General features: G+C 40.5%; 1 protein-coding gene across 1 annotated transcript in view; it reads right to left on the bottom strand.

The window, feature by feature from the left end:
* USH2A (usherin) overlaps positions 1 to 27,422 on the bottom strand; it is a 513,845-nt gene that overhangs the window by 247,636 nt on the left and 238,787 nt on the right. Inside the window, exons 34-35 of the mRNA XM_063288775.1 lie at positions 20,608 to 20,755; positions 4,042 to 4,193 (exon numbers count right to left, since the gene is read on the bottom strand). Coding sequence (XP_063144845.1) covers positions 4,042 to 4,193; positions 20,608 to 20,755 — 300 coding nt within the window. The remainder of the gene's footprint in view (positions 1 to 4,041; positions 4,194 to 20,607; positions 20,756 to 27,422) is intronic.

Raw genomic sequence — 27,422 nt, forward strand, 5'->3', positions numbered from 1 at the left:
CAACCATGGCATCCTTTTGTGCCTGCAGTAAGATCTGAGAAGCACTGTTCTGCAGTGGTTCTCTTTCTTTCTAAGTGGTGTGGTTCCAGTTGGTGTGGTGGGTGGAGAGAGGTCACACCCTCAGGAACTTTGTTATGGGGTCCAACGTGGCTCACTCCTCTTTATCCTGCTGTTCAACATTTACATGAAGCTGCTAACAGAGGGCATCTACTGGCCTGGGGTGAGATATCATTAATATGTTGATTACAGCCCAGTTATACGTCACCATCCTGCATCAGGCCAGAGGTGTAGTAGAGGATCAGACCCAATTTCTGAAGGCTATTAGGGTCTGATTGGGGAGAAAAAAACTTAGGTTAAATCTCAGCTAAATATTTTGTGAATACAAAAGTCAAATGTTTCCAGAGATAGTTCATATTGATTCACAATGGAGTTGCACTTCCCTGGATGGAGCTGTCCTGCAATCGGGGGGGGTTCTCCTGGTCTTACAGCTCCTGCTTGAACAGTAAGTAGAGACTATGGCCAAGAAGCCTTTATACAATTGCAATTTGTCCATCAGTTGCAACTATTTCTGGAATTGGGAGGATTGTTCTCAGTTACTTGTGTCTTTGTCACCTCACAGCTGACTGTTGCAACACAGTCTTTATGGGTCTGCCCTAGAAAACCACTTGAAAACTTCATCTGATCCAACATGCAGCAGCCTGAATAGTTATGGGTATACTTACATTTCCCACATAATACCATTACTGTAGGAGCTACACTGGTTGGCAGTTAGCTTCCAAGCATAATTCAAAGATGCTGGTTATCATCTTTAATGCCCCATATTGCTCTGGGCATGGATATTTCCAAGACCACCATCTCCAACTGGAATCTGTCCACCTATGGAGATCTGGCAGAGGGCTTGCTAAGATTATACATCTAAGACAATGCCATCAGCTTGAGTGGAAGCATTCCCAGTTATAGCTCCCTGCCTCTGGATCAGCCTACCCACAGATATCAGCCTAACCCCTCCCAATTAAGTGTTTATAGAGTTGTGAAATAGCTCCTTATAAAGCCATTTTGGGAATATCTGAAGGTTCTACTCCTCAAAAGGTAATACATCTGATCCTTGTTAAATATCTATTATATTTTCACTTTTGGGTTACTTGTAAGCCACTTGGAGTCTTTAGAAATGGAGCAGCACATAAACCTAAGTAAGTAAACAAATACACTTAAATCCCTATGTACCACTTCATACTGATCATATTGTCCCAATCTTAATATATTTTTTCAATTGCCTAAATTATATAGTTTATTATGTAGTCAAATATTGTATGTATATATTTATTGGATATAACCATGTCCCAATTTAACACATGTATTAATACTAGTGGAAAATATTTATTTATTCTTTGATTAAATAAAATAATAAAACTAGAAGTTCGAAACACTAAAATTGTCCAATTTTAGACAAATTAGAAAAATATGCCACAGTGAAAACAAAATGTATAACAGTAGAATACTGTACATCTAATTCTAATTTATCAAGTTTATGTATTATATTATAGTCTAGCCTCTTTCCTTTTTCACAGAATAATCTTTTTGAAATATGTATTATTGCAAATTAGGTATACAGTATTTTCATGATTCATGGATGGATCAATGTTATTAATAGCATTTATTTCCATAAACAGCATATTAAAATTAGTTCAGATTTTAAACTAATGTTCTGTTCAAATATAAGTTAATATACTTAATTATGAATTACCTAGATTTTCATTAAATCTTAAATCACATACAACGTTTTTGAAAAAGCCTTAAATCAAAACATTATGCAAGAGAAGTTCTCAAATTTTTGGATAAAAATCTTTACTTTTGGTGCATTAAATAAAAGATCTGCAATAAAAATAGCTGGAAGCAGAATATCACCTTACTGTTGGGAGATGCCCTAGTTTCTATTAAAAGGAATCAGAGAGCTAAGTCATAAACGGTAAAGAGGGAGATAAATCCTTTAGAAAATCAAATGAGCATGTGACGCTTTAATTTCCGGGCAACATTTAGGCCCCTTGTTTCTTAAAAAAAGACAATGTATTTCAGTTTTTGTGACTGGAGATAGGTCACAGTCAGGAAAAGAGTTGGTTTTTTGAGAAAGAAATACAGATAATCAAAGATCAATTCAGAGCCAGTTAAGGTACAGGACTTGTAGAAGAATTCTGTCCTTATGCACAGAAGCTGGTTGGCTGACACAGAAGCTGGTGTCACTGCCTTCCTCTCAGCCCTAGTCTGGAAAGTCTAACACATCTATCTTCCAACCTGCAGGGGACCAGCATAGTAGATTACAATGCATAACTTTCAATGAAGAGGCCTTTATGCTGCAGTAGATTGACTCAGGCTGATAGTAATAATTAGGTAAATTGCAACTTCTCTATTTTGAATTGCACTGGAAATCATGGCTAAGTTTGGCTTTAATGGATTGCTGTAACCCACTAGTATCTTTCAGAAGAGGGGGAATTACGTTGAAAGCACTGTAATACCATAAGAGATAAAGCAAGCATCAAATCAACTACATCAGTGTCACATGGGAGGTGATCTTAGTAAATTATGATGTTGTACCTGAGCTGGGACAACTTAAACAAAACAGAACAAGAAAATGTCTTAAGGGCATGGTTCTACCAGCATGGCCATTGCTGTGCAACCCTCATACCTTATAAGTAGGCTTAGGGGTAATCCTACAAGAATATATAGAAGGCAAAGAGCAGTAATTTTACAAGAATTGTTGGACTGTTTCCTAAATGTCTCATTCATATATATATACTGTACTGTATGTATGTATGTATGTGTGTGTGTGTATGTATACACACACACACACACACACACAGACATGGAAAGAGGGAAAAGAAAAGAAAAGAATTGGCAAAAAGCCACTCATGCTTTTACAAGTAAATATCCATCAGCCCCATTCAAGCTCTAAAACGTTTAATGGTAATAAAGTCTACCATTCTGTTTTACAGATGGATGATATTACTAGCATTTTAAAGCAATGACTCTTGGGAAGAAAATGGAAAACATTAGAGAAAATAAAAATAAAAAAATTAAATTGTGATATCCTTTCCTGGGGTAATCTTCACACAGTGAAGGTGTTATTACAAACTGAGAGGTTGTTAAATAAAATTCTGCCAGAAGTGCTGGAACATCTGCTTCAGACTTTTTCCCCTCTGTTCTGAGTAAGATGAGGAAAATGAAGGGTTTTATGCCACAGATTTTAGTGAGGAGGAGTAAATTCAGCTCCACAAAGGCAGAAAGTATGTTATTTTTAACACAACATGATACTGTGCTTGAACTGATTTTTAATCAGGGGAAATATAATAAAGAATCTTATACTGTACTTTAGAATAGTATTTTACACTGTTAAAGCATGCGTTATGAGAGCAAAATGTCACAAAACTGTAAAGTGATTAAGATTAGAGAATAATATAAATATCATTTAAGTTCTAAATTTTTTGCTTTCAGTGTTAAGAGAAACTCATATTAAAAATTCTCATGTACTGTTTGCTGCTGTATTACATCCTTAAATATTTAATTTTAAACTCAGATTCATAGCTTTTTAAAGTAAGGTATTACTGTGGACACCTTTCAAGTAGTGACGTATAATATTGTTTGATCTTCTATGAATCTTTCACACAATCCTTTTCAGGCAGAGGGGCTAGCATTTTTCCCCTCATCTCTGGAATAGTGATTCTTATTTAATTGTTTCCTTATAAATCAGATTAAACCACAGCTGTGCCTTTTATTTAACTTCCCTTAACTTCCCTTAATTTCAATCACATGCATTTTTCTCTCATTTCCCCCCCATTCTCTGTCTTTACTGTATCTATATGATATTTTGGAAAAGTGCTTAGCAGTGACCTAGTTGAATCGATTGCAGCTTTTAATGGCATTTTTTGTAAAATACCATATTTTGTTGGATGGGTTAATACTGACCAGTGAGAATCATCACCATTTACTCGGATATTCAGTGCCAAATGACATTTATTACTTTCTCAGAATGTAAATGGAAGTACTCACCAGCGGGCCCAAAGCACAGCCTTTTGCTGTACATGCTTGAACTCTGAAAGCATGAAGACTCCAAGGAGAAAGGCCAGAAATATAATAACCCAGCTCTGAGGAATTCTGCACCAGAATGCCGTTCATGTACAATCCGTAACTACTAATAAATCCTATTTTAAGAACAACAACAACAACAATTAAAGGAAAACATATACAGTAACTATTAAGTCAGAATACAGATGCATTTAAAGGTCACAATTACCTAGGGATACGTCACACTGAACTCAGTGAAGCTTACTTCAGAGTACATATTTATTTATTATTTATTTAAAAGATTTGTATGGCCACCCATCTTAAACAAAACTCTCGGTGGCTCACAACAATAAAACCAATAACTAAAAGTTCATAGACCATAAAACCATAAAATCGAAATCACCATATGTAGGATGGTGCTGTTAGAGGCTTACAAAATAGAAGCAACAAATACATGATGCTGCTATAACAAAAACAGTATATACATCTCTATTACCTTCGTAGACAACGTCTGCATTCCAAAAGCAGTACAATGCTAATATTGCTGAAAGTAATATTGGACCACTCCAAAATAAGCTGATTTTAACAGACCTGTGTAGCAGCATGTCTGAACCCATAGGCTGAAACTCTGGAGATCTCAAACTTCCTCTCCCAGAAGCCTACTGGATCAACAGATCGAGGTAGGCCAAATCAGGAAATAGACTCTACATGGACTACTGTACTAGAACTCTATTGTTGCAGGGTATAGTAACAAACTCAAGAAAGCTTGACATACTTTTTCTTCCTCCAATAGAATCAAGGCAAGACAATCATAAGTTTCTTTCTCATCCCCTACTCCCTTTCAAAGCTAATTTGGTGTTAACTACTCTTGCATTCATTCATCAAGGTTACCTCTGTACTCCTCCCCACCAGCTTCACCTCCTGCCCTGCTGTAGCTGCTTCATAGTTACTGTTGGTACCATCTACTGTATCTTCTAGGGGGCTCCTCACTTGGCATTCTCCCATCACCCAGGCATGTGAGAATGATAGGGCTCCCACAACCTGTGCTGCTTTACTAGCAAGTAGAAAGGAAAAAATGGGGGAAAATGACAATTTCTATAATGCAGCCTACTGGCTATATAGCGGAGAGGCTTGTGAGGTTTCAACCATTCCTTCAGAGTTAGCCCAATCTCACAAGAGATAAACAAAATCGAACGTTTTTCTCCAAAAAGAAAGTATTTAAAGACTTTTATTTAAAATGAAGGCAATCAATGTTGAAAACCAACATCTAAAGGCAATTGCAGTGATCTAATCAGATCAAAGATGATGCTGGTCCAGTACAAACTGCTTATTTACTGTCCTAGGGTCTCCACAAAGAAGATATAGAACAGAGAGTTCCAACTTATGAGTGTAGATCACAAGAACTTTGAAAGAAAGAAAGTATCTTCATATACAACTTAAGGGTATGCATAAAAGTTCCCAGAATTCTCAGGATTGTATAGAGAAACAAACTGATAGTCAAAAACAAGATACTGCCCAGACATTTGCCTATTTATACAAACAGTAGAAGTCCTATAAAGAAGCTGTTACTTCTGCTTCAGTTTACCTTGGATTTTCCTTTTCCTTGGAAATTCCAGTAAGTTGATTCTGAAGCAGTAAGGAGATGTTAATTCTCATTAATTTCCATCTCCATCCAGCAATAACTTTTCCATTTTTTCCCACAGTCCTGCCCTAGTTTTAAGAAGACAGAGCCTTTTTCTGCTCCAGGAAAAGGAGAGGTTGGAGGATTTCTCTGATATGTGTAGAGAATCACAAATATGTTCTTGGAGAAGGAATGTGATGGCAATTGGCAAAACTGGAATTAAGCATGGGAAGAGAAGAACGTGTTCAAAAGAAACTTCAATGAACCTGTCTTGACTCTCTTTGGTATAAGAGGAAGGGAAGAGAAAATGCTGTCAGGCTTTCAAGTCTCTGTTACCATTGCCAGAGTTCCAACATTTCTTGTGGCGTTTCCTGACCTGGCTTACCTCAAAGGGCTGACACAATGTGCCAAAAATTAGCTTTATCCATGTAAATGTATTTTCAGATTCAGACATTGTCTGCCAGTCTGGAAATGTGAGGGAGATTCCTCACAGCATCTGTTTTTGAATAGACTCAGAAATGAGAAAGTTGATGTAATTCTGTTTCACAGTACCATACTGCATAAACATTCATATGCAGATAAAAACAAGGAAACAGATAATATTTTAAATCCTAACCAGAAAAAAACAGTGGACCATATTTCAGTATAACGTCCCAGAATTCAGAAGTGATCCATTGCCTCCTTACTTTATCTTTTCATTGCAACACTAATTGTTGAATGTATTATAAATAAGAACATCTGTTTTATAAATAATTATGCTTTCATTATTAATTCAGACAGAGGTATTATGGGTTATTTCATTCATTTACTGAAAAAGTGATCACAGGGCCTTTCCTTGAAAATGCCCCCAGGAAAGGTGTCCAGAACTCTTTCCGACCCCCTGATTTGCATTGCACCTCACAGGCAGCTAGATTTGGAAATGTATTTGTCATCATGTAATATAGAAACAAATGTCCTGCTTCAAAATTAAACGATGAAGAGATTATTCCAAATTCAGCACTTAATATAATAGCGGTTTATCAGTTATAGATCTTAATTTGTTTGTTGTTGTTGTTTATTCGTTTAGTCACTTCCGACTCTTCGTGACTTCATGGACCAGCCCACGCCAGAGCTTCCTGTCGGTCGTCAACACCCCCAGCTCCCCCAGGGACGAGTCCGACACCTCTAGAATATCATCCATCCATCTTGCCCTTGGTCGGCCCCTCTTCCTTTTGCCCTCCACTCTCCCTAGCATCAGCATCTTCTGCAGGGTGTCCTGTCTTCTCATTATGTGGCCAAAGTATTTCAGTTTTGCCTTTAATACCATTCCTTCAAGTGAGCAGTCTGGCTTGATTTCCTGGAGGATGGACTGCTTTGATCTTCTTGCAGTCCAAGGCACTCTCAGAATTTTCCTCCAACACCACAGTTCAAAAGCATTGATCTTCCTTCTCTCAGCCTTCCTTATGGTCCAGCTCTCGCAGCCATATGTTACTACGGGGAACACCATTGCTTTAACTATGCGGGCCTTTGTTGTCAGTGTGATGTCTCTGCTCTTAACTATTTTATCGAGATTTGTCATTGCTCTTCTCCCAAGGATTAAGCGTCTTCTGATTTCCTGACTGCAGTCAGCATCTGCAGTAATCTTCACACCTAGAAATACAAAGTCTTTCACTGCTTCTACATTTTCTCCCTCTATTTGCCAGTTATCAATCAAGCTGATTGCCATAATCTTGTTTTTTTTTTTTTTTTTGAGGTTTAGCTGCAAGCCAGCTTTTGCACTTTCTTCTTTCACCTTCATCATAAGGCTCCTCAGTTCCTCTTCGCTTTCAGCCATCAAAGTGGTATCATCTGCATATCTGAGACTGTTAATGTTTCTTCCAGTGATTTTAACTCCAGCCTTGGATTCCTCAAGCTCAGCATGTCGCATGATGTGTTCTGCGTACAAGTTGAATAGGTACGGTGAGAGTATACAGCCCTGCCGTACTCCTTTCCCAATCTTAAACCAGTCCATTGTTCTGTGGTCTGTTCTTACTGTTGCTACTTGGTCGTTATACAGATTCTTCAGGAGGCAGACAAGATGACTTGGTATCCCCGTACCGCTAAGAACTTGCCACAATTTGTTATGGTCCACACAGTCAAAGGCTTTAGAATAGTCAATAAAACAGAAATAGATGTTTTTCTGAAACTCCCTGGCTTTTTCCATTATCCAGCGGATATTGGCAATTTGGTCCCTAGTTCCTCTGCCTTTTCTAAACCCAGCTTGTACATCTGGCAATTCTCGCTCCATGAAGTGCTGAAGTCTACCTTACAGGATCTTGAGCATTACTTTACTGGCATGTGAAATGAGTGCCACTGTTCGATAGTTTGAACATTCTTTAGTGTTTCCCTTTTTTGGTATGGGGATATAAGTTGATTTTTTTCCAATCTGATGGCCATTCTTGTGTTTTCCAAATTTGCTGGCATATAGCATGCATTACCTTGACAGCATCATCTTGCAAGATTTTGAAGAGTTCAGCTGGGATGCCATCGTCTCCTGCTGCCTTGTTATTAGCAATGCTTCTTAAGGCCCATTCAACCTCACTCTTCAGGATGTCTGGCTCTAGCTCACTGACCACACCTAGCTATCCCCGATATTGTTATCCTTCCTATACAGGTCTTCTGTATATTCTTGCCACCTTTTCTTGATCTCTTCTTCTTCTGTTAGGTCCTTGCCATCTTTGTTTCTGATCATACCCATTTTTGCCTGGAATTTACCCCCAATGTTTCTAATTTTCTGGAAGAGGTATCTTGTCCTTCCTATTCTATTGTCTTTTTCCACTTCCATGCATTGCATGTTTAAAAATAATTCCTTATCTCTTCTGGCTAACCTCTGGAATTTTGCATTTAATTGGGCATATCTCCCCCTATCACTGTTGCCTTTTGTTTCCTTCTTTCTTGGGCTACTTCTAGTGTCTCAGCAGACAGCCATTTTGCCTTCTTGGTTTTCTCTTTCTTTGGGATGTATTTTATTGCCGCCTCCTGAACAATGTTGTGAACTTCTGTCCATAGTTCTTCCAGGACCCTGTCTACTAAGTCCAGTCCCTTAAATCAATTCTTCACCTCCACTGTCATATTCCTTAGGAATATTAGTGAGCTCATATCTAGCTGATCTGTGGGTCTTCCCTAATCTCTTTAGTCTGATCCTAAATTGTGCAAGAAGAAGTTCGTGATCGGAACTACAGTCAGCTCCAGGTCTTGTTTTTACCGACTGTATAGATGTCTGCCACCTTTGACTGCAAAGGATGTAGTCAATCTGATTTTGGTGTTGTCCATCTGGTGATGTCCATGTATAAAGCCGTCTCTTAGGTTGTTGGAAGAGAGTGTTTGTTATGCAGAGTGAGTTGTCTTGGCAAAATTCTATCAGCCTATGTCCTGCTTTGTTTTGTTCTCCCAGGCCATGCTTACCTGTCATTCCAGGTGTCATTTGACTGCCCACCATAGCATTCCAGTCTCCTGTAATGAAAATAACATCTGTTTTAGGCTTGTTGGCCAGTAGGTGCTGCAGATCCTCATAGAACTGCTCTACTTCAGCTTCTTCAGCATCTGTGGTTGGGGCATATATTTGGATCACTGTGATGCTAGATGGCTTGCCCTGAATTTGAATTGAGATCATTCTATTGTTTTTTGGATTGTATCCAAGCACTGCTTTAGCCACTTTACTATTAATTATGAAGGCTACTCCATTTCTTCTGTGGTCCTCTTGTCCACTGTAGTAGATCTGGTGGTCATTTGATGTGAAGTGGCCCATTCCAGTCCATTTCAGTTCACTGATGCCCAAAATGTCTATCTTTAATCTTGACATCTCACCAATAACCACATCCCATTTGCCCTGGCTCATAGATCTTACATTCCAGGTTCCAATGGTGTGTTGATCCTTAGAACATCGGATTCGCCGTTCACCACCAGCACCGTTGGCCACTAGCCGTCCTTTCGGCTTTGAGCTAGCTGCATCATCACCTCTGGGGCTAGTTGAACTCATCCTCTGTTCCTCCCCAGTAGCATTTTGACCATCTTCCGACCTGGGGGTCTCATCTTCTGATTGTATACCGACATATCTCTGGTTGTACTGATCCATTTAGTTTTCACAGCAAGAATACTGGGGTGGGTTGCCATTACCTTTCCCAGGGATCGCATTTAGTCTGACCTCTGTGTCATGACCTTCCCGTCTTGGGTGGCCCTTCACGGTTTAGCTCATGGCATCATTTAGGTGCTCAAGCTCCAGCACCATGACAAGGCAACAACCCTTTGCTGAAGTCTTAATTTATTACTTTCTCCCAAAGCTCAGTGCAGAGCTCTCTCCTTCAGCTACCTTGTGCAACAGATTGGAAGAAGAGCTTCCATAACTGAGGATGGATTTAAATCTCCCCAGTCCTACCCCAGTGTTTTAATCTCTAGTCTGTATGGGTTTTCCCTACCCTTTTTGTAGAAACACTGCCTTACATTCACAATGCAATATTAGATTAATTGGGAAAAGCATTTCCTCTTCTGCTAGCAACTTGCATTGACTGTGGGGCAATTATGCAATGGCCATGACATCCCAGATAAGCAACTAACTTGCTCATCCCCTCTCATCTTGAGATCATTTTTCCTTACATTTCTAAAGAAATACTTAACATAATGATTTCTGTAGAATTATTTCAGTTTTCCTCATCTTACAAAAGTTGAAAAGTGATTGAGACAAGTGTGGTGATACTTCTAAAGCAGCTGTCTCCAACCTGATGTCCTGCAGATGTGGTCACACTGGTGGGAAATCATTACATTTTAACGCACCACATAAAATGATAATATAGGAATATCTTTTTGCCCCAAATTTAATTCCTGACCATTTTTTTCTCTTCATGTTTGTCCACTCGTATATTTCCTTTTAATATCATTCTGTTTCACTTTTTATATGTCCTATATCACTAATATCTGTTCCATCAAAAACCTTGGGGAAATTTATTTAGTTGGCAATTGACATGAAGATTTTTTATTCTCCAGGCATAATTAAACTGCCCTAATGTAAAAGCATTCTTTCAGCATCAAGCAGCTATATAAACTGTTGCAATAAAACTGGAAGAATTGTTTTTATCCACTGGGATGTAAAATTTGAAACATACTGTATTAGCAAGTTTGATTTAAGTTTTTGACTGTTTGTTGCTGAATGCAATGAAATACAAAAATTCAGCTGATATATAATACAGTAACATCTCAGAACAATGAGATTCTGAACAATGTTTCTAAATAGCCTCAGATAACGGAAAATTATCCCAAGCAGGGTAATGTCTGACCAGAATACTCTAGAACAGTGTTTCTCAACCTTGGCAACTTTAAGACATGTGGACTGTGACTCCTTTGTCTTTATAGATAACGTGGTGGTTCAGGAATCACATTTTCAGAAATCCAGTTTGCTTGTGCTTTCAGTGGCATCTCAGTGATATGTGACATGGCCCCCAACTGATTGTTTTTGTAAGAAATTGGCATTCAACAGTGTCGAAAATTGAAAGAATACTAAGTAATTAAGTTGCAGAATGTCCAACTAAAAATAAAATAAAATGCTCATAATATAGTTGTCTTAGATGCAGAGCATGGACTTAGCCCATATATCAACAAATGCTAACAGACATTCATTATATTTGAAGTAAAAGGATATATATTTTTATATACTTTATTTAAAAGTATATATGAGAGCCAGTTTGGTCTAGTGGTTAAGGTGCTGGGCTAGAAACCAGGAGTCTGTGAGTTCTAGTCCCGCCCTAGGCCTGAAAGCTGGCTGGGTGACCTTGGGCCAGTCACTCTCAGCCCAACTCACCTCACAGGGTTGCTGTTGTGGGGAAAATAGGAGGAGGAAGGCATATGAGGTATCTTTGCTGCCGTGAGTTATTTATAAAAATAATAAAGGTTGGATAAAAATTAAATAAAAAAATAAAAATATATATTTATTTAAAAAATAAATGATAGAAATGCCTCACTTCTACCTAAAGTATATAAAGAAGAGAGAGAAAGATGAGAAGGACGTTCCCTTTGTCTGTAGAAACACAGAGACTCGTTTAACTTGCAATAGGCCAGGTGGGAAATAAATATAGGGGTAACATATGAAGATCCTTCCCCTTATCTATCTCTTGTCATTTGCCCCAATAGTCAAAATAAGTTCATAAATACAAAGATATGACGCAGTCTCCAAGAAACAAACAAAAAATCCCAGTTCCTACCCATACTGTACGCTAGTAATGTAGACTTGCCTTTTTCCTATCATGCCAAAGGTATACTCTGTGGTTCTTTTCTTGTTACCTGCTCATATGAGTCCTTTTTCAAGGGCAAGGGTGAACAGCAGTTGCTGTGTAAAACGCTTCTTGAGTCTGACCCACTGGTGTCAGTGCCTTAGTGGAACTGCTCTCCTGAAATGCCAGTCCTGGATTCTGACCCTGACCTAAAGATCCTGTGGGAACAGAATGCTACTGCACGAAGAACTAAATGGCAAAGATGAAGGAGTGCCAGATAGCGGAGAGGAACATTTTGGGTATAGTGGTCTACTTGGAAATGGATTGTTAATTGATATTCCCAACTTGCCCAGTAACTGCAGTCCAATGTAAACTGTACCTGCTGTATTTGGGTGTAGAGACCAGGAGCTCTGTGAGAAATTTCTTTCTCATTGAAATACATATGTTCTTTGCTGGTGGAAGACAAAGAATGAATCCGACCGGACACGGGTAAGAGCTGCTATTAAAGCCTACCTCATGGCGATTTGTGCGGCGAAGAGGGAATACTTCTCTACACGAATTGCATCTGCAGATAATCTCCCAGCAGCTTTTTTTAAGGTGACCCATCTCCTTCTGGATAAGGAGGAGTTGGGGATGTACCTGTAGGGGCGTGGTGAGGAATTTGCAGATTTTCTGACAGATAAAATCAGTCAGATTTGTTCCCAGTTGAGTGCCAGAATGGATAATGGTCTGGTGGAGATGCCTGGGGTAGCTTCTTGCCTGATTGTCTGGGGACACTTTGACTCTGTTGCTCCTGAAGAAGAGGACAGGATACTAGGGACTGTGAGCTTGGCCACCTGTGTGTTGGATCCATGTCCCTCCTGGCTAGTAAAAGCCTCCCAGGAGGTGACATATGGGTGGGTATTGGCAGTGACTAATGCATCTCTGGAGGAGGGGGTAGTGCCCCAGCCTTTTAAAGAGGCTGTGGTTCACCCCCTCCTTAAGAAGCCATCACTGGATCCCAACCTGATGGGCATTTTTTGTCCTGTCTCCAACCTCCCCTTTTTGGGGAAGGTGGTTGAGAAGGTGGCCATGCTGCTGTTCCAGAGGATCCTGCTGTTCCAGAGGATGAAATGGATTATCTGTACCCCCTTCAGTCAAGTTTCAGGCTTGGGTATGGGATGGAAACAGCATTGGTCATGCTTTTCAATGATCTCTGGTGGGAGTGGGATGGAGGGTGTACAACCATCCTGGCTCTACTTGACCTCTTGGTGGCTTTCAGTACCATCGACCACGGTATCCTTCTGGAGTGGCTTCAGGGGGTGGGGGTGGGGAGCACTGTGTTGTCCTGGTTTACCTCCTTCCTCCAGGGCCGTTTCCAGTTGGTGATGATTGGGGGTGAGAGGTACCACCCTCGGCCCCTGCTTTGTGGGGTGCCACAGGGGTTGGTGCTTTCTCCGCTCCTGTTTAACATCTACATGAAGCCACTGGGTGAGATCATCCATCACCATGGGGTGAGATATCATCAGTATGCAGATGATACTCAGTTGTACATCTCTGCCCATGGTCAGTTAAGTGATGCCATGACCACCCTCTCCTCGTGCCTGGAGGCTGTTGAGGTCTGGATGGGGAACAAGTTGAAGTTGAACCCTGACAAGGTGGAATGGCTGTGGGTTCGGGGCTCTTTGGTTTCCAAAGAATTACCATCTTTGGTCTTGGATGGGGTTGTACTGCCCCAGACAGACCCTGTGCATAACCTGGGGGTTCACCTGGACTCACGACTCCTGCTGTCAGGCCCAGCCCAAGAACAACGAAGAGTCAGTCCATTCAAACTCCAGTTCTTTATTTGCTTACACCATACAGACAGAATCTTGCCAGACTAAAGCTACCCTACCTAACCTAAGCGGAAATAATCTGGGAGACTCTAGGGCAGGGCTATCCTGAACCTCTTTGTTTTCCTACCATTGCCTCCCGGACTGTGCCTCCGCTTATCTCCTCCACCTCCTTGGAATGTGCCCCCTCCTTCCTGAGAACCAGCAGCACTGCTGAAATCCACCACATCTGCTCGAAGAGCAGGTGGCAGTCTTGGCCAGGAGAGCCTTTGCACAGATGCGTGTTGTGCGCCAGCTACACCCAATCCTGGACCAGCAGGCCCTTCTCACAGTGACCCACACCCTAGTCACCTCCCATTTGGACTATCGTAATGTGCTGTACATGGGGCTGCCCTTGAAAAGTATCCAGAAGCTTCAGTTGGTTCAAAATGCAGTAGCCAGCATAGTTTTGCACAAGCCTAGACTTGCCCATATGTCACCTCTTTTGCGGGAGCTGCATTGGTTGCTGATTTGCTTCCAGGTCCAATACAAGGTGCTGGTTATCATCTTCAAAGCCCTACATGGCTTGGGGCCAGGTTATTTGCAGGACTGCCTTTCCCCAGTCACATCCACCCAGCCCACCAGAGCAGGGAGGCAGGGTATGCTGCAGGTCCCTTCAGTTAGGGAGGTACACCTAGTGGGACCCAGGAAAAGGGCCTTCTCTGTAGTGGCTTCCTCCCTTTGGAACATCATTCCCCCAGATATAAGATTGGCCCCCTCCTTGCTCCTTTTCCGGAAAGCCTAAAGACATGGTTCTGTCAATGGGCCTAATTCTGCAAGCCACCTGGAGTCACCGTGTGTTAGTTGGGCGGCATTATAAATCTGTTTATTAAATAAATAAATAAAATATGTGACATACAGAACTTCTTCCTTGATTTAAAATATTGTACAAACCTTTTGACAACCATAACTTCTGATTGGTCCTGATAATCATATTCTACTTACATTGTATCTTCTTGGACTAAACTTGAGATTTGAGCTCTTGATCATATTATTGTCAGCTACAAACAGTCACTGCTAGTTTTCAGTCTAGGCTAATTGATTATGCTTCTTTAATTATTAAATGAACCCTGAACAGGATATCATTTGGAAGTGCTGCAAACCTGGAACCATCTTTTGCCCACTGCAATTATCTCCATAGACCTAGTCCATCTCAACTGGGTATTCATATGTTGCTATATAATATGCAAAATTCAACTGAGAGATAATCCCTGTGGCTACAGAGATTTCAATTGCTTTTGCCAAAAATAAAGATTTTTAATTTCTAGCAATATGTCTCTCATTTTTCAACGAAGTATCTTTCTGACAATTTGTTCCTTTATGAATAAGTCAGCAAGTTCTTCAAAGTTAAGTGCCTCACTTTGCCTTTGCAAATCAGCAACAAAACTCTGGGAGGGTTATGACTCATTTTGTTTTCTAGTTTGGTTGCCTTTTATATGCCCTTCATCCTTCATATTGTGATAATTAACCCCTCTCCCCACAAAAAGACCTTCTTAGGGCTTTCTAAGGTTCCTGTTACTTGTCTCCACCATAGCTTCTCTGCCTTCCATGAACAGGATTCCCTGAGCTATTTTCAAAACTTCCAGTTGTCTGTAGCATGGTTGAAGAGATCTAACATATTAGGGAACCTAAGTTGTCCCATCTTTACTTTTCTCACCCACTAGTCCTCAGAAATTATGTTACCAAATTTCACTAACCAATTGTGAAAAACCAGGGACATACTTTCCCACACCTTCTCCTTTTCTGAGTTTTCATTGTATCACCTCCCTGTCCACCATAGCCTTCATTTGCCCATTTTTTTAAAAATATGGCTCCCAACTACCAAAGGATAGCCATGGATATGGTCCTTGACCACAAAAAGAATAACCCATGGTCCTATGGGAGCCCTTTGGACTTTTCACACTGGCTAGCTACTCAACATTTAGGGCAGGAAACCAAGTAATCAGCCAACTGATTAATGGCACCAGGAAACCAGCTATACGCACTGTCCACTTAATTACTTATGGCATAATCCTATTGACTGATTTGTTGTTATTATTATATTTTTATCCCACCTTTTTATATATACAGGTACTCCTCGCTTAATGACCATTCATTTAACAGCGTTTTGGACTTACAATGGTAGTGGGGGAAAAAAACCAACTTACAACCAGTCCTCGCACTTATGACTGTTGCAGCATCCCCGTGGTCACGTGATTGCGATTTAGGCGCTTCGTAACCAATTTGTATTTATGACCATTGCAGCATCCCATGGTCACGTGGCCATTTTCAACCTTCCCAGCCAGCTTCAGGCAAGCAAAATCAATGGAGAACCACGTGATTTGCTTAACGACTACATGGTTTGCTTAAAAGCCACTGCAAAAATGGTCGTAAAATTAGGTCGGATTCACTTAATGATCACATTGCTTAGCGACCAAAATTCCAGTCCCAATTGTGGTCATTAAGTGAGGACTACCTGTATATATTTTGGTCAACTCAAGGCAGCGAACATGCCTTATACTCCTGCCTCCTATTTTCCCTTCAACAAAAACCTGTGAGGTGGGTTGTGCTGAGAGGGAGTGACTGGCCCAAGGTCACCTAGCAAGCTTTCATGCCTGAGGAAGGCCTAGAACTCATAGTCTCCTGGTTTCTAGGCCAGAACCTTAACTACTATACTAAACTGCCTCTCTATCAAACTGGTTGATTGATTGATTGATTGATTGATTGACTGATTGATTGATTATGTACCATCAATTCAGTGTTGACCCTTAGCAGCTACAAATCATTCTCCAGGATCATCTGTCCCCAACCTGGCCCTTCAGATCCTCCAGTTGTGCACCCATGACTGTTGTTATTGATATCTCTCTGTTAAGAATACTCCACTAATTCCAACTGGTCTTATTTTCTGATAAGTTAACATTTGACTGTAACATGATCCCCTCAAAATAATCAGTAAACCCTGAGATGCTAAGATAAAACAAGTAGTAAAAGCCAAATATTTTCAATTCCAAATGAATTTCTTTGGCATTTCCTTTGGCAAACAAAGTTTGGTCCTTAGAGATGCTTAGATTCTACGTTCATGATAATTCTACAATTTAAATGCTTTTGAGAAGAAGACTGTACTTTATATTATTGTCCCCTATTTTCCTATCTGTATGTAAGCAACTTTCCAAAGACCCCAGGGATACAACATTTACATTACACTTAGCATTAGAAAGCAAATCCATACTATTGCCATTCTCACTGAAATTACATGGTAATTAGCAAATAATTGGTCTCCTGACCCCCTAACCCTCCACTTCCTTTAACCTAATATCTAAAGCCACTGGATATTCTGCATATCCAAGGGGAACATTATTTAATAGTGCTTTGTGGAAGTTAAAATGCACAGCAGCACTGTCTGTAATGGAACTGTGAATGTAATTAATGGGACATAGAACTTAACATAGACCTTGCAGGTCCTAGATATAAACTGCCTTTTAAGTTTAAATTTAAGTTTTGGTTTCTGCAAATGCACTGCTTTTCATACAACACTTTCCCAATTTTAAGCATGTTTTTAGGACTGAAATTTAAATAAGCAATTAATCTAAATTAGATGGAGCCATTCTGAATTGGTGCTCAGTTTTATTTTGCTACTCCAAAACAGCCATCAAGTACTACTCATTGACATAAAGATATGGATGCAGTGGATCATTCCCTCTCCTAAAAACAGTCACACCCACAAAGAATCTTGAAATACTTCAGAGACTAACAAATCCATTACCCCATAAGCCAGGACAGGTAACCTTTTGGTGGCAGAGCACTGCACTTAATACCATTTGGGAGGGCAGTGGGTAAACTGCTGATGCCAGTGGGCAAGTTTAGGATGGGGTGGGAGACAGGGTTGGATAGGTCTTTCTTTTTTAAAACCTCTATTATGCTTATTTTAAGGCCTATATTACAGTTGGAATGTGCTTTCTGACATGTCATGTATCACAAAGCCACATTTTTAGCAGTCATAGTCAGATGACCATGGGCAGCAAAAAACAAAACAAAACAAAACAAAAGCTTGAGAGCCATATGCATCTGGGCTGCAGGCTACTCACCCCTGGCATAAGCTTTCATGGGTCACAATCTGCTTCTCATATATATGGAGTGTGCAGATTCATGCACACACATGTGCGCGCATGCACACACACATACAAAGCTGTGGTGGAAATAGGCAAAAAGAGGGCAACGGTGAAAGAAAAGGAGAGCGACAGAATTCATTTAGTTAGTAATCAAACAGAAAGCATCAGATTGGTGAATAGCACAGATATTTTGACAGTGTGTTGTAGGCCTCTGTGAACCAGCTATAATTCCCCTCTACATGGTGGTTGTGCAGAAGAGGCTAAGTGAAGGCTCTGTCAAGGCAAATCACATCATATCTTTGATTTAATAATGGGAGGTGTTGCAGCTGTGAGGTGATGGAATTTGCCTCAGAACGGCGCTGGGACTGCCCAGAAGTCTCTTCCAGCCATTGTAGGCGCTGGAGGTAACTGTAGAAAAGGCTGCGACCAAAACAACTTCAAGAGGGTGATGCAGTCATATGCAACACACTCTCTCCAAAGCCTGCATATTGCCATAAAATATCTAATTAACACATGCAGTATGATAAGAAACCTTGATCTTTGTTTAATCTATGAGAAATGGTGTTGAACCATTGCAGAATAGCTGAGCTGGAATTCATCAGAAGATATAATTTAACAGAGATGGACAACCCTAGTGGCATTATTATTATTATTATTATTATTATTATTATTATTATTATTATTATTATTTCCATTCAGTCATGTCTGATTCTCAGAGACTGCCTGGACAAGTCCCTGCAGTTTTCTTGGCAAGGTTTTTTGGAAGTGGTTTGCCATTGCCTTATTCCTAGGGCTGAGAGAGGGAGTGGCCCAAGGTCACCCAGCTGGCTTTGTACCTAAGGCTAGGCACTAGAACTCATGGTCTCCTGGTTTCTAGCCTCAAGAATCACCACACCAAACTGGCTCTCAGTGGCAATCTACTATGAAGTATAAAAGTACATTTGAGAGTCCATAGCTTCAGCTACATAATAGATTTCTGTAAAATTAGCTCAGATTGAAGGTATTAGCTAATGTCAACAAATTGGGATCTGAAGGTAAGAACTGCCATTTCCAATCACTACAAAAACATCTACCAGGTTACAGTATTAGGCCCATGATGTATCCTAATGGGCAATTAAGTACACTGTCTGACAATCAAGCAACACTGAGCTTGTATGCAGCAGATCCAAGGTTCAAATTTTACATATTTCTCCTGCCTGGATGATAACTCTATCACCCATGACTTTCTTTTGTTACTTACATGTTTGTCTTAAACATCTGATGCCAGTAGACTGTTCCCATGGAAAAATTCATGTTAAAGAAAAAAAATAACAGCAATAACACCCAGTGGTGTTGTGCTCACTGCACTGCACATCTGACAAATAAGCCTGTCTTGTTACACTTTCTAATTGCTTACAATTTATTCTGAAATAATCAACCACTGTATGTCATTTCAAAGCAAAAGGCAAACTATCTTCAAACTTAAATTAACTCGCAGATTACAGTAGATATTTATAGTTCTCTGAGACTACCAAATGCATTATTAAAGGTATTTTATACTCAACTTCAGTAATGTCTTAGTATCATTTTCTGTTATAAGCCTTATGAATTCAGGTGATTTCTGGGAAAGTAGACATTCGTATCAGATATTTTTAAAACATCCAGTTATTTTTAAAGTAGGAACAAGCATATAGAATATAAATTGGGCTGCCATTTATTTCTCTGCTTTTGTTCCTATGCTTGATCCATGGACATGTAGTTAGTGGAAAACTTTACTGCAATGTTTGTATCAGGAAAAATATCAGCTACTATGCTACATGCTTGTTAAGGCATGAATAATGTGGGATCAACAGGAAAAGATGACCATTTTAGTTACAGACCTACAATTACAGGTTCAATCATATAAACCAGCTTTCTTCAACCTGGCAACCTCCAGACTGCTAGCTAAAAATTCTGGGACTTATATCCCATCAAATCTAATGTGCCAACACAATTCAATTTGCCACATTGGAGAAGGCTTCCATAACAAGTGAGCTTTGGAAGAAAGTCTGATTCACTGCTATGGTATTCAGAAGTGCCACAATAGCACGGACAATTTTTTATCCATTTTTAACATTTTTCTTCTAAGGTGTTCAAGTGGTCATTTTATAGTGTATATTTCTCCAGGAAGAATCCTGAGATTCTTCCACATAAAATGACAGAAAGTAAATATAGCTCAGAGGAAGGTGATCTGAATTCTAGGTCTATCCAATAGTCCCAAGCTAGTAGCTCGTTGGCTGTCTCCGACAATCTAACTGACAAGACCAGATGCACTCTGATATGATTATTAAAAGAAAAGGAAAGACAATATGGCAATTTTACATGTAGATACATAATAGTCAAACACTGTAAGTCCTTGCCTGTTATTTCCCTCCTCACAAGCACTTTAAAATGTACAGATATGAAACCATTGGCTGGATGTATTAAGAAGTCAAAACTAATAACATGCCATAAGGAAAATCAACATGTTTAAAAGAGATTTCAGAAAGTAGCCTTCAGTTCAATTGTTCCATAAAGCATTAAATAAGAGAATGCAATACATGAGAACCATCAAAAGGGAGCACTTTTGAGCCACTGAAACAGCAAAACAGGACTGAAAACTTCAATCTTCAGGCTGTAGACAATGATACCATCACAGTATTTTATGTGCTAAAATGATAATTAAAAATTAAGCACCACATAGAAGCTGCCATTTAGAATATTAATTTACCTTTACTAATCATCTTTTTAACTTGAGGCTAAAACAGTTCACTCACCATTCATGTACTCTGGCTTAGTCCATGAGATGTTAAAGGAGTCAGAGGAATACGACTGGACTTTAGGGGCTGGAACTCCTTCTGGGCTCGTTTTCATTGTTTTTACTGAAGTAGTTTCACTTACTGTGCATCCACCTCTGGTGCAGGCCTTTGGAAAAAGAGAGAGACCAATACTTAAGCCTGACCTGAAATATATCCCCAGTTTATGCTATTCAGAAAAGGAAATGTAAAGAAATCTACTCATTTCATATGTTTAGCTCTCAAAGCCACACAATTTATTTCCATTATGCAGTCCTGTGTTTGTTTGCGAGGAACGCGTTTTACTTATAATCATTCCAAGAGTCATTCCCAAGATCAGGCCCCTCCAGAGAGGATGGCTGTTAGGTAGAAGTCGTGATGCTAGCATTGCTGTCAACCACCATCCAGGAATCTTAGAAAAAGACATTGGAAGGAAAAGGCTTCTGTAGAACGGGGGTCAGTTTCTTCTGTGAAAACAAGCAGAACTGAAGTATCTAGGACACTAATATCTACCACAGTGTTTCTCAGCCTTAGCAACGTCAGCATGACTGGCTGGGGAATTCTGGGAGTTGAAGTCCACACACCTTAAAGTTGCCAAGGTTGAGAAACACTGGTCTACAAGGATATGCTTATTTAACATTTTCTAACTCTCTTGGATGTCATGTTACATTGGGAGGGGGCACTAAAATTTCTCTATGGGATGGACAGAGATGTAACAATGTCTAGATGTGCTTCTTTCCCCCATCAAGGAGGGGAAAAAGATTTTATTTTGTTTGGGTTCTTTGGAGTAGGTGAAACAGAAACATACTAAAACTTATGTTTCTTTTCTGAGCTTAGCTAGGTGGCAGCACTTAGCCAACCTTGACTGATCTTGAAAAACCTAAGCAGGGTCAGATCTTCTTATCGCTTGAAGGGAAGACTACTAGGAAATCCCAAGACTCTAGACCAGACTAGGAGGTTAAAAAAACATCGTGAAAGGGGGAAATGACAAACCATTTTCACACTGTTGCCAAACTCCCCTAGATGAACATGTCCATGTAGTCACCAGGAATCAAACCTAACTTTACCTTTCAAAGTCTTTTCCCTCCAGACCTTCATTTTTAGTTATTATTGTAACTAAACACAGTTTGCTATATTTTATATTTGGTATAATTGTAACATTTCAGGTGTATAATTGCATTCATTTTATTAAAATACTGTAAGAATGAATAAATATGTTCAGTATTAGAGTGGAAACTACAAGCATCTACAACTGAAGCTGCCTAAAAGCAAAATCCTGTATGTTCTCCTTGGGTTGCAGCAAAAATGGGACTGGATCCTGGGGGGTCCTCTTTACTGAAAGGCCAGCTCCATCAGGCTCCTCTCCTTTGAGTATTTTACTTCACGTTGACTTAAAATTAAAATAGTGGAGAAAATACGCAGCTCAGAGTTCAATTGTTGGATTCCTGGTGTTCTCTGAGCTGTTGTTGCCACTACAATGCTGCTGATGCTAAGAAATTATAAGTATCAAAATTCCTTCTCTACACAAGGATGTTAGAGAAGACTTAAGGAACTTGGTGCTCCAGCATCTCTAGCAAGCCAGGATGATACCAAAACGATGACACCCACACCCACACACAGAGTGACATGATCAGACCAATGCCATTATTACAAAGGTGTGTATATGTCAACCATTGAGTTGCCAACTGCAGCATTTGGGTGATGAAGTGATCACACATGTTTCCTCATTTGCCCACTGCTCCATATACATCCATAACTTGGTGTTTCTGGATGTATTGAGTATGATGGCTGGGAATTTTGGGGTATGTAGTCAAACACAACTGGAGTGCAGCAGTTTGGGAAAGGCTATGCTAGCAAATTTAAGGGAGTGGCATACTGATTTGGGATCTTGCACTGAATTGCATTTCTTTTTCTTAAACAGGTATTTTGGACAATCAGTAGCCTTGGCAATGGTTCAGAAATCACTGCCATTCCTGAAGAATTGTATTTGAATTTCTCTGTTTATATTCCTAGTGTCCTAACAGTCAGGAATCACACTGAGATGAGGAATAGGTCTCTAGTGCTTTATTACTGCTATGTTAGACAGAAAATCCTAACAAACTGAAGAAGCGTGGGAAAACCCAGACAGATAAAGCCCAAAAGTCAAGGCGGGTCTGATCTGTGTCTCTTTGAATGGCTGCTTAATTCCTCAGTACTACGCATGCGTTTTCCCCCCTGGATAGGGGCCCCCTCCTGCTCGCCATCAGTACTCATGACACCTAGTGGCATTTAAGGAGATATGCAATTTTCTAGGCGTATTATAACAGTTCTAGGACAATAACAAAAAATTGCTCTCACAGCAGCCTAGAACATGAGACCTATGCAGATGCAGAGATATAATAGAAATCAAAACAGTCACTGCCTAAACTCTGAGTGTATCCTGATCTCTAAAGAAAAGGGCTAGCTGTCAATCACCTCTAACAAGGGGGATTCTGTTCAGCCCCTATCCCAAGATCTGGGAGAACAGCTAGGTTTTTAAGACTTTCCTGAATGCCTTCAGGGTGGGAGCTGTCTGGATCTCAGGGGGATGAAAGATGAAAGGTTAAACTCAACTCCTGGCAACTGCATCCAAACAGGTTTCTTGGGAGAAGTAGTTTGCCACTGTCTACTTCTGGATTTTTATTATTTTTTTAATTTACTAGTCTAGTCCTGGAATTCTTCAGAGGTCCCCCATTCAAGGCAGTTACCCCCTAATTCAACCAGGACTGATCCTACTTAGCTTCTGAGACCAGCCCAGTTCATCTAGGGCCTGCTTTTGTAAAACAAAACAAAACAAAACAAAACACCCTGTGCTATGAAATTAATTTGCTGCCTCAACAGTTACATTCCAAGTCAAATTGCTATGAAAAGTCAGTGTTATTCTTTTTTTTTTAAATCATAAACTCATTTGAGGTAAGCCACAACCACAATTTCATCATTATTGCCCTGAAATTCTTCCCTTGTTTCTAACTTCGGTTGGTTCCTCTTATAAAGGAACAAAAAAAGAAACCATAATTTTATTCTCATGAATATTTGTAAGCTGCTTAGAGCCAAGGATAGGAATAGGTGGCATGTAAAAGTTGAATTAAACAGTTAGAAAATTAACAGAGGATTCTGTTAACTATTACAGGTTACTATGCTAAAATCCATAAAGGACAGATTTTATCAGTGTGGATTCCAAGTCATACTTAATCTGAAGGTCTTTGCTCAGTTGGACTTTGAATCAAAGCCTTATTGTTACTGGAAGGTAGATTATTTTCTTTGTGGTATAGTCTAGTACAATATTTAGAGCATTCAAGAGCATGTTGAGCAAAATGAATGCATACAGAGTGTCTAAACATAAATGTAAATGTATTCATAATCAAGAGCAGAATATTTTCTATGGCATTTATCAAAGCAAATGTCCTTATATAGGTATTACTATAAATGATGAGAGTGTTTAAAACAAATAGGGACAATCTCATGTTTATATTCAAGATATTTTCAGTTGTATAATGGAACTTAAACTGTTCTTTAATCAAAAAACAAAAGGAAATGACTGCACAAAATAATAGCAATGACATTTAAAAGACATTTTTAAGTGCTTCTAGTTTGCAATAAACATTTTTTCCTTCTATTTTCACACGTTCACCATTGTGGATAGCTACAGAGGAGCAGGGAGAGAGAGAGAGAGAGAATTGTCATTTATTGATGTGAGGAACACTATTTAGATCCTCATCATTTGCAACTCAGTTTTTATGTTTTCCTTATCACTTTAACGACTGTATTTCTGAGTATGTCCATAAATATCACAAAACTTTCTCCTCCACCTCTTCCTGGGAATTTTCTATCTTGAAGTTGGGAACCTACAGTATGATCCTCCAATTGTTGAGCTACAATTCTCATCATCCCTGACCTGGCTGAAGATAGACAAAGGTCACGGCTACCTTAACCCTGCTCTTCGATCACCCCATTCCTTTCTCCAGACCTACATGGCAGTTGGCCTTAGGGCATCTTTTCCTATTCTCCTTCCTAAAGAAAGTGGTAATAGCAGTACTGAATGGGCTGCAGGCCCTTGAAAAATGAACCTCCAGAGTTTTTGGACCCAGGCGATTTAGAGAACACTGCTTTTCCAGGGAACTTTGAACTCCTGGTGCCTTAGTAAGAGAGTAGCTGGAAACTGGTTTGGAATGATGAAATAGGAGGCAGAGGTGACAGGAAATTATTGTGATACATGTGAGCCCAACATGAAGTAAATCAAACTTAAATCCCTATTTTCAAAGGTCTGGTATGGGATCTGCCTTATTATTGAGGTGAGGAGGTTTCTATGTCAATGATGCAAAAGAATTTTGCTGCATAACATGATGGAAACAACCTTTCTCTTTTCTGTTTTGGTTTAATGAACACTATCATTAAATGATATCGCCAAGCACTGCATTTCCCAATTAAAAACATTTTTTTAAAAAACGCTTTATTGTGTTTAGAAGGTTACTGATGGATCTTCTCTCTCCTTTTTAAACATATTTAAACCTCTTTACCAGTACATGCACCATTGTGGGTCATTTGGGAAGACAAGAAAATAGAACTGCTGAAAAAAAGAGGCTTCCATTAGGAGACTCCCAGGTATTGCAATCTGTCTTTAGGAATTGCAATGATGCATGACCAACTGGGGAGGGAAAGACCTTCAGATAAGAACATAACATTTGCATATTTTCTTCTTGAACATTTTGTTCATAATTTGAATGCAATCCCCTAAATGGGTTCAATGGATTTTAAATTATTTTTTGTTGAAAAAAAGAACCAGTATGGCATAATGGTTAAAGGTGTTGGACAAGAAGCAGGGAGACCCAGGTTATAGCCCATTCTCAACCACAGAAGATTTTGGGTGGGCAATAGAACTGTCCATCTGGGTAAAAATGATGGGTTGCTTAAGTCTCTTAGTTTTGAGGCTTAGTGTGTTAATTAAAGCAGGGTGCATTAAGTATTTTGTACACCCTGAGTCTAACATCGCTGTCAAATTGGCTTTGTGTTGGGTTCGTAAGGTTTTTAGTTCTACTCTGACCAACAAGGTGGGGCAATCATCACTCACCAGAGGGTCTTCTTTGTCTTCCTCTTCAGAAGTAGGCATGTTGTGCCCAGAAATTTCCACCTGCTCGCAGGCGCGATTTAGAACAGGTAAAATTTGTTTCCCACCAGCTTCTACTCCTCCTGGTTGGAGTCCTCACTTGACTCCATCAGCGCTTTTACATCTGGGTCTCGGTGCACCAGCACTGTCACAGCTGTTGCCTTGCGTTTTGTGGGTGGGGTTTTGGTCGGCTTGGTTCCTCCCTTCGGTGTGTCGGGCTCTCGGCGGGGGCATTCCACCACTCGGTGGGTGTCTTTGCCACACTTGAAACCGCCACCTTTCTTCCAGGTGTGGTCTTTTGGATCCTGTTTGTCGCAGAATAGCTTTCACTGGGCAAAGGGGAACTGCCCCGGTGCTCTGGTATTTCTCCCCATCGCTTGTGCTCGGAGTTGTCTGCGAAATTGGTATTGAGTATTCTCGACCTCCCCCACCAGGCAGATCCACTCCTTCAAAGTAGGGGGGTCTCCACGGCAGAGTGCCCATCTTAAGACCTCTGGCTGCAAGCCCCCTTTGAAGTAGTCGATCTTGGTGGTCTCCAACCAGTCCATAACTTTTCCAGCCAGAGCTTAGAATTCCATGGCATACTCTGCCACGCTTTTCCCCCCTTGCCTAAGTTGCTGGATGGCCGCCTTCGCCTTCATCTTATCAAGTGGGTCTTCGAACCGCTCTCTTAGTGCTTTCAAGAAATCTCACAGGTTGTTCAGCTCCAGGGCCATGGCATCGTGCAGCTGCACATACCACTCAGCAGTGGTTCCACGGAGCCTCGCACCCACCTGGCTCACCTTTTTGTATTCAGTGGGGAAGCAGGACCCATATTCCTTCATGTAGATGGACACATTGGTTAAAAAGAACGCCAGCTGTTGGGGATTGCCATTGAACTTAACTTGTATCTCTTTGGGGGTCACTGCAGGCATCTCGCTGGTTGCAGCTCTCCTCCACTCGCCTTGGCTCTCCTGGTGGCCTCCGCTCTGTCGGCACCTCACAGGGGATTCAAAGTCTTGGGTTGGGGTTAGAGTATGCTACCTTCCTCGCGATGCCCCTCTGGAGAGCTGGGTCGAAATCTCTGCTGGAGGATACACCATGGTCTCAAGGGTTTTTGACACCTGTTGCAGCACCACTTCCATAGCAGTCATCCTCGCCTCTAATCCCCGCATTTCCTGCGGTGTCCCATCATGGTCTGACCCCGGTCCCAGGCTCAGCACCCTTACTTGTGCCTCTAGAGGTGGAGGGGCCCTTCCTTCCTCTTCCTTGGCACCTGATTGCAAAGGTCCGTTCACTGGTTCCTCTATTATCACGCTTGGAGTCTGAGGCTCTTGCATGAAATTGAGTGGAAGGAGCGCGCTCTCCAACTCCGTAGTATTGAGTCGGGGTTCCGTCTCACTCTCACTCTCCCCGCTCCCTGAGCTCTCTTCCAACTCATTTTTTTTCTTCTTCCACCTTTGCGTACAGCATGATCCTCTCTGATGACAGCATCATTGTCCTTGATGTCTCCCATAGCCATAATAATCCACTTCACACTCCAACCTCACACCCCCTCCCATCTGGCGACCCAGAGTCCACACCCATTGAGAAGGAAACGATGGCAGAGGCTCCGATAAGGGGTTCCGTGAATCCTTTGATCGGGGGGATCTGACAGGGAGTCACACTCTCTCGGTACAACCTACCTCACAGTGTT

Source organism: Candoia aspera, chromosome 1 (assembly GCF_035149785.1).
Source record: "Candoia aspera isolate rCanAsp1 chromosome 1, rCanAsp1.hap2, whole genome shotgun sequence".
Taxonomy (NCBI): Eukaryota; Metazoa; Chordata; class Lepidosauria; order Squamata; family Boidae; genus Candoia; species Candoia aspera.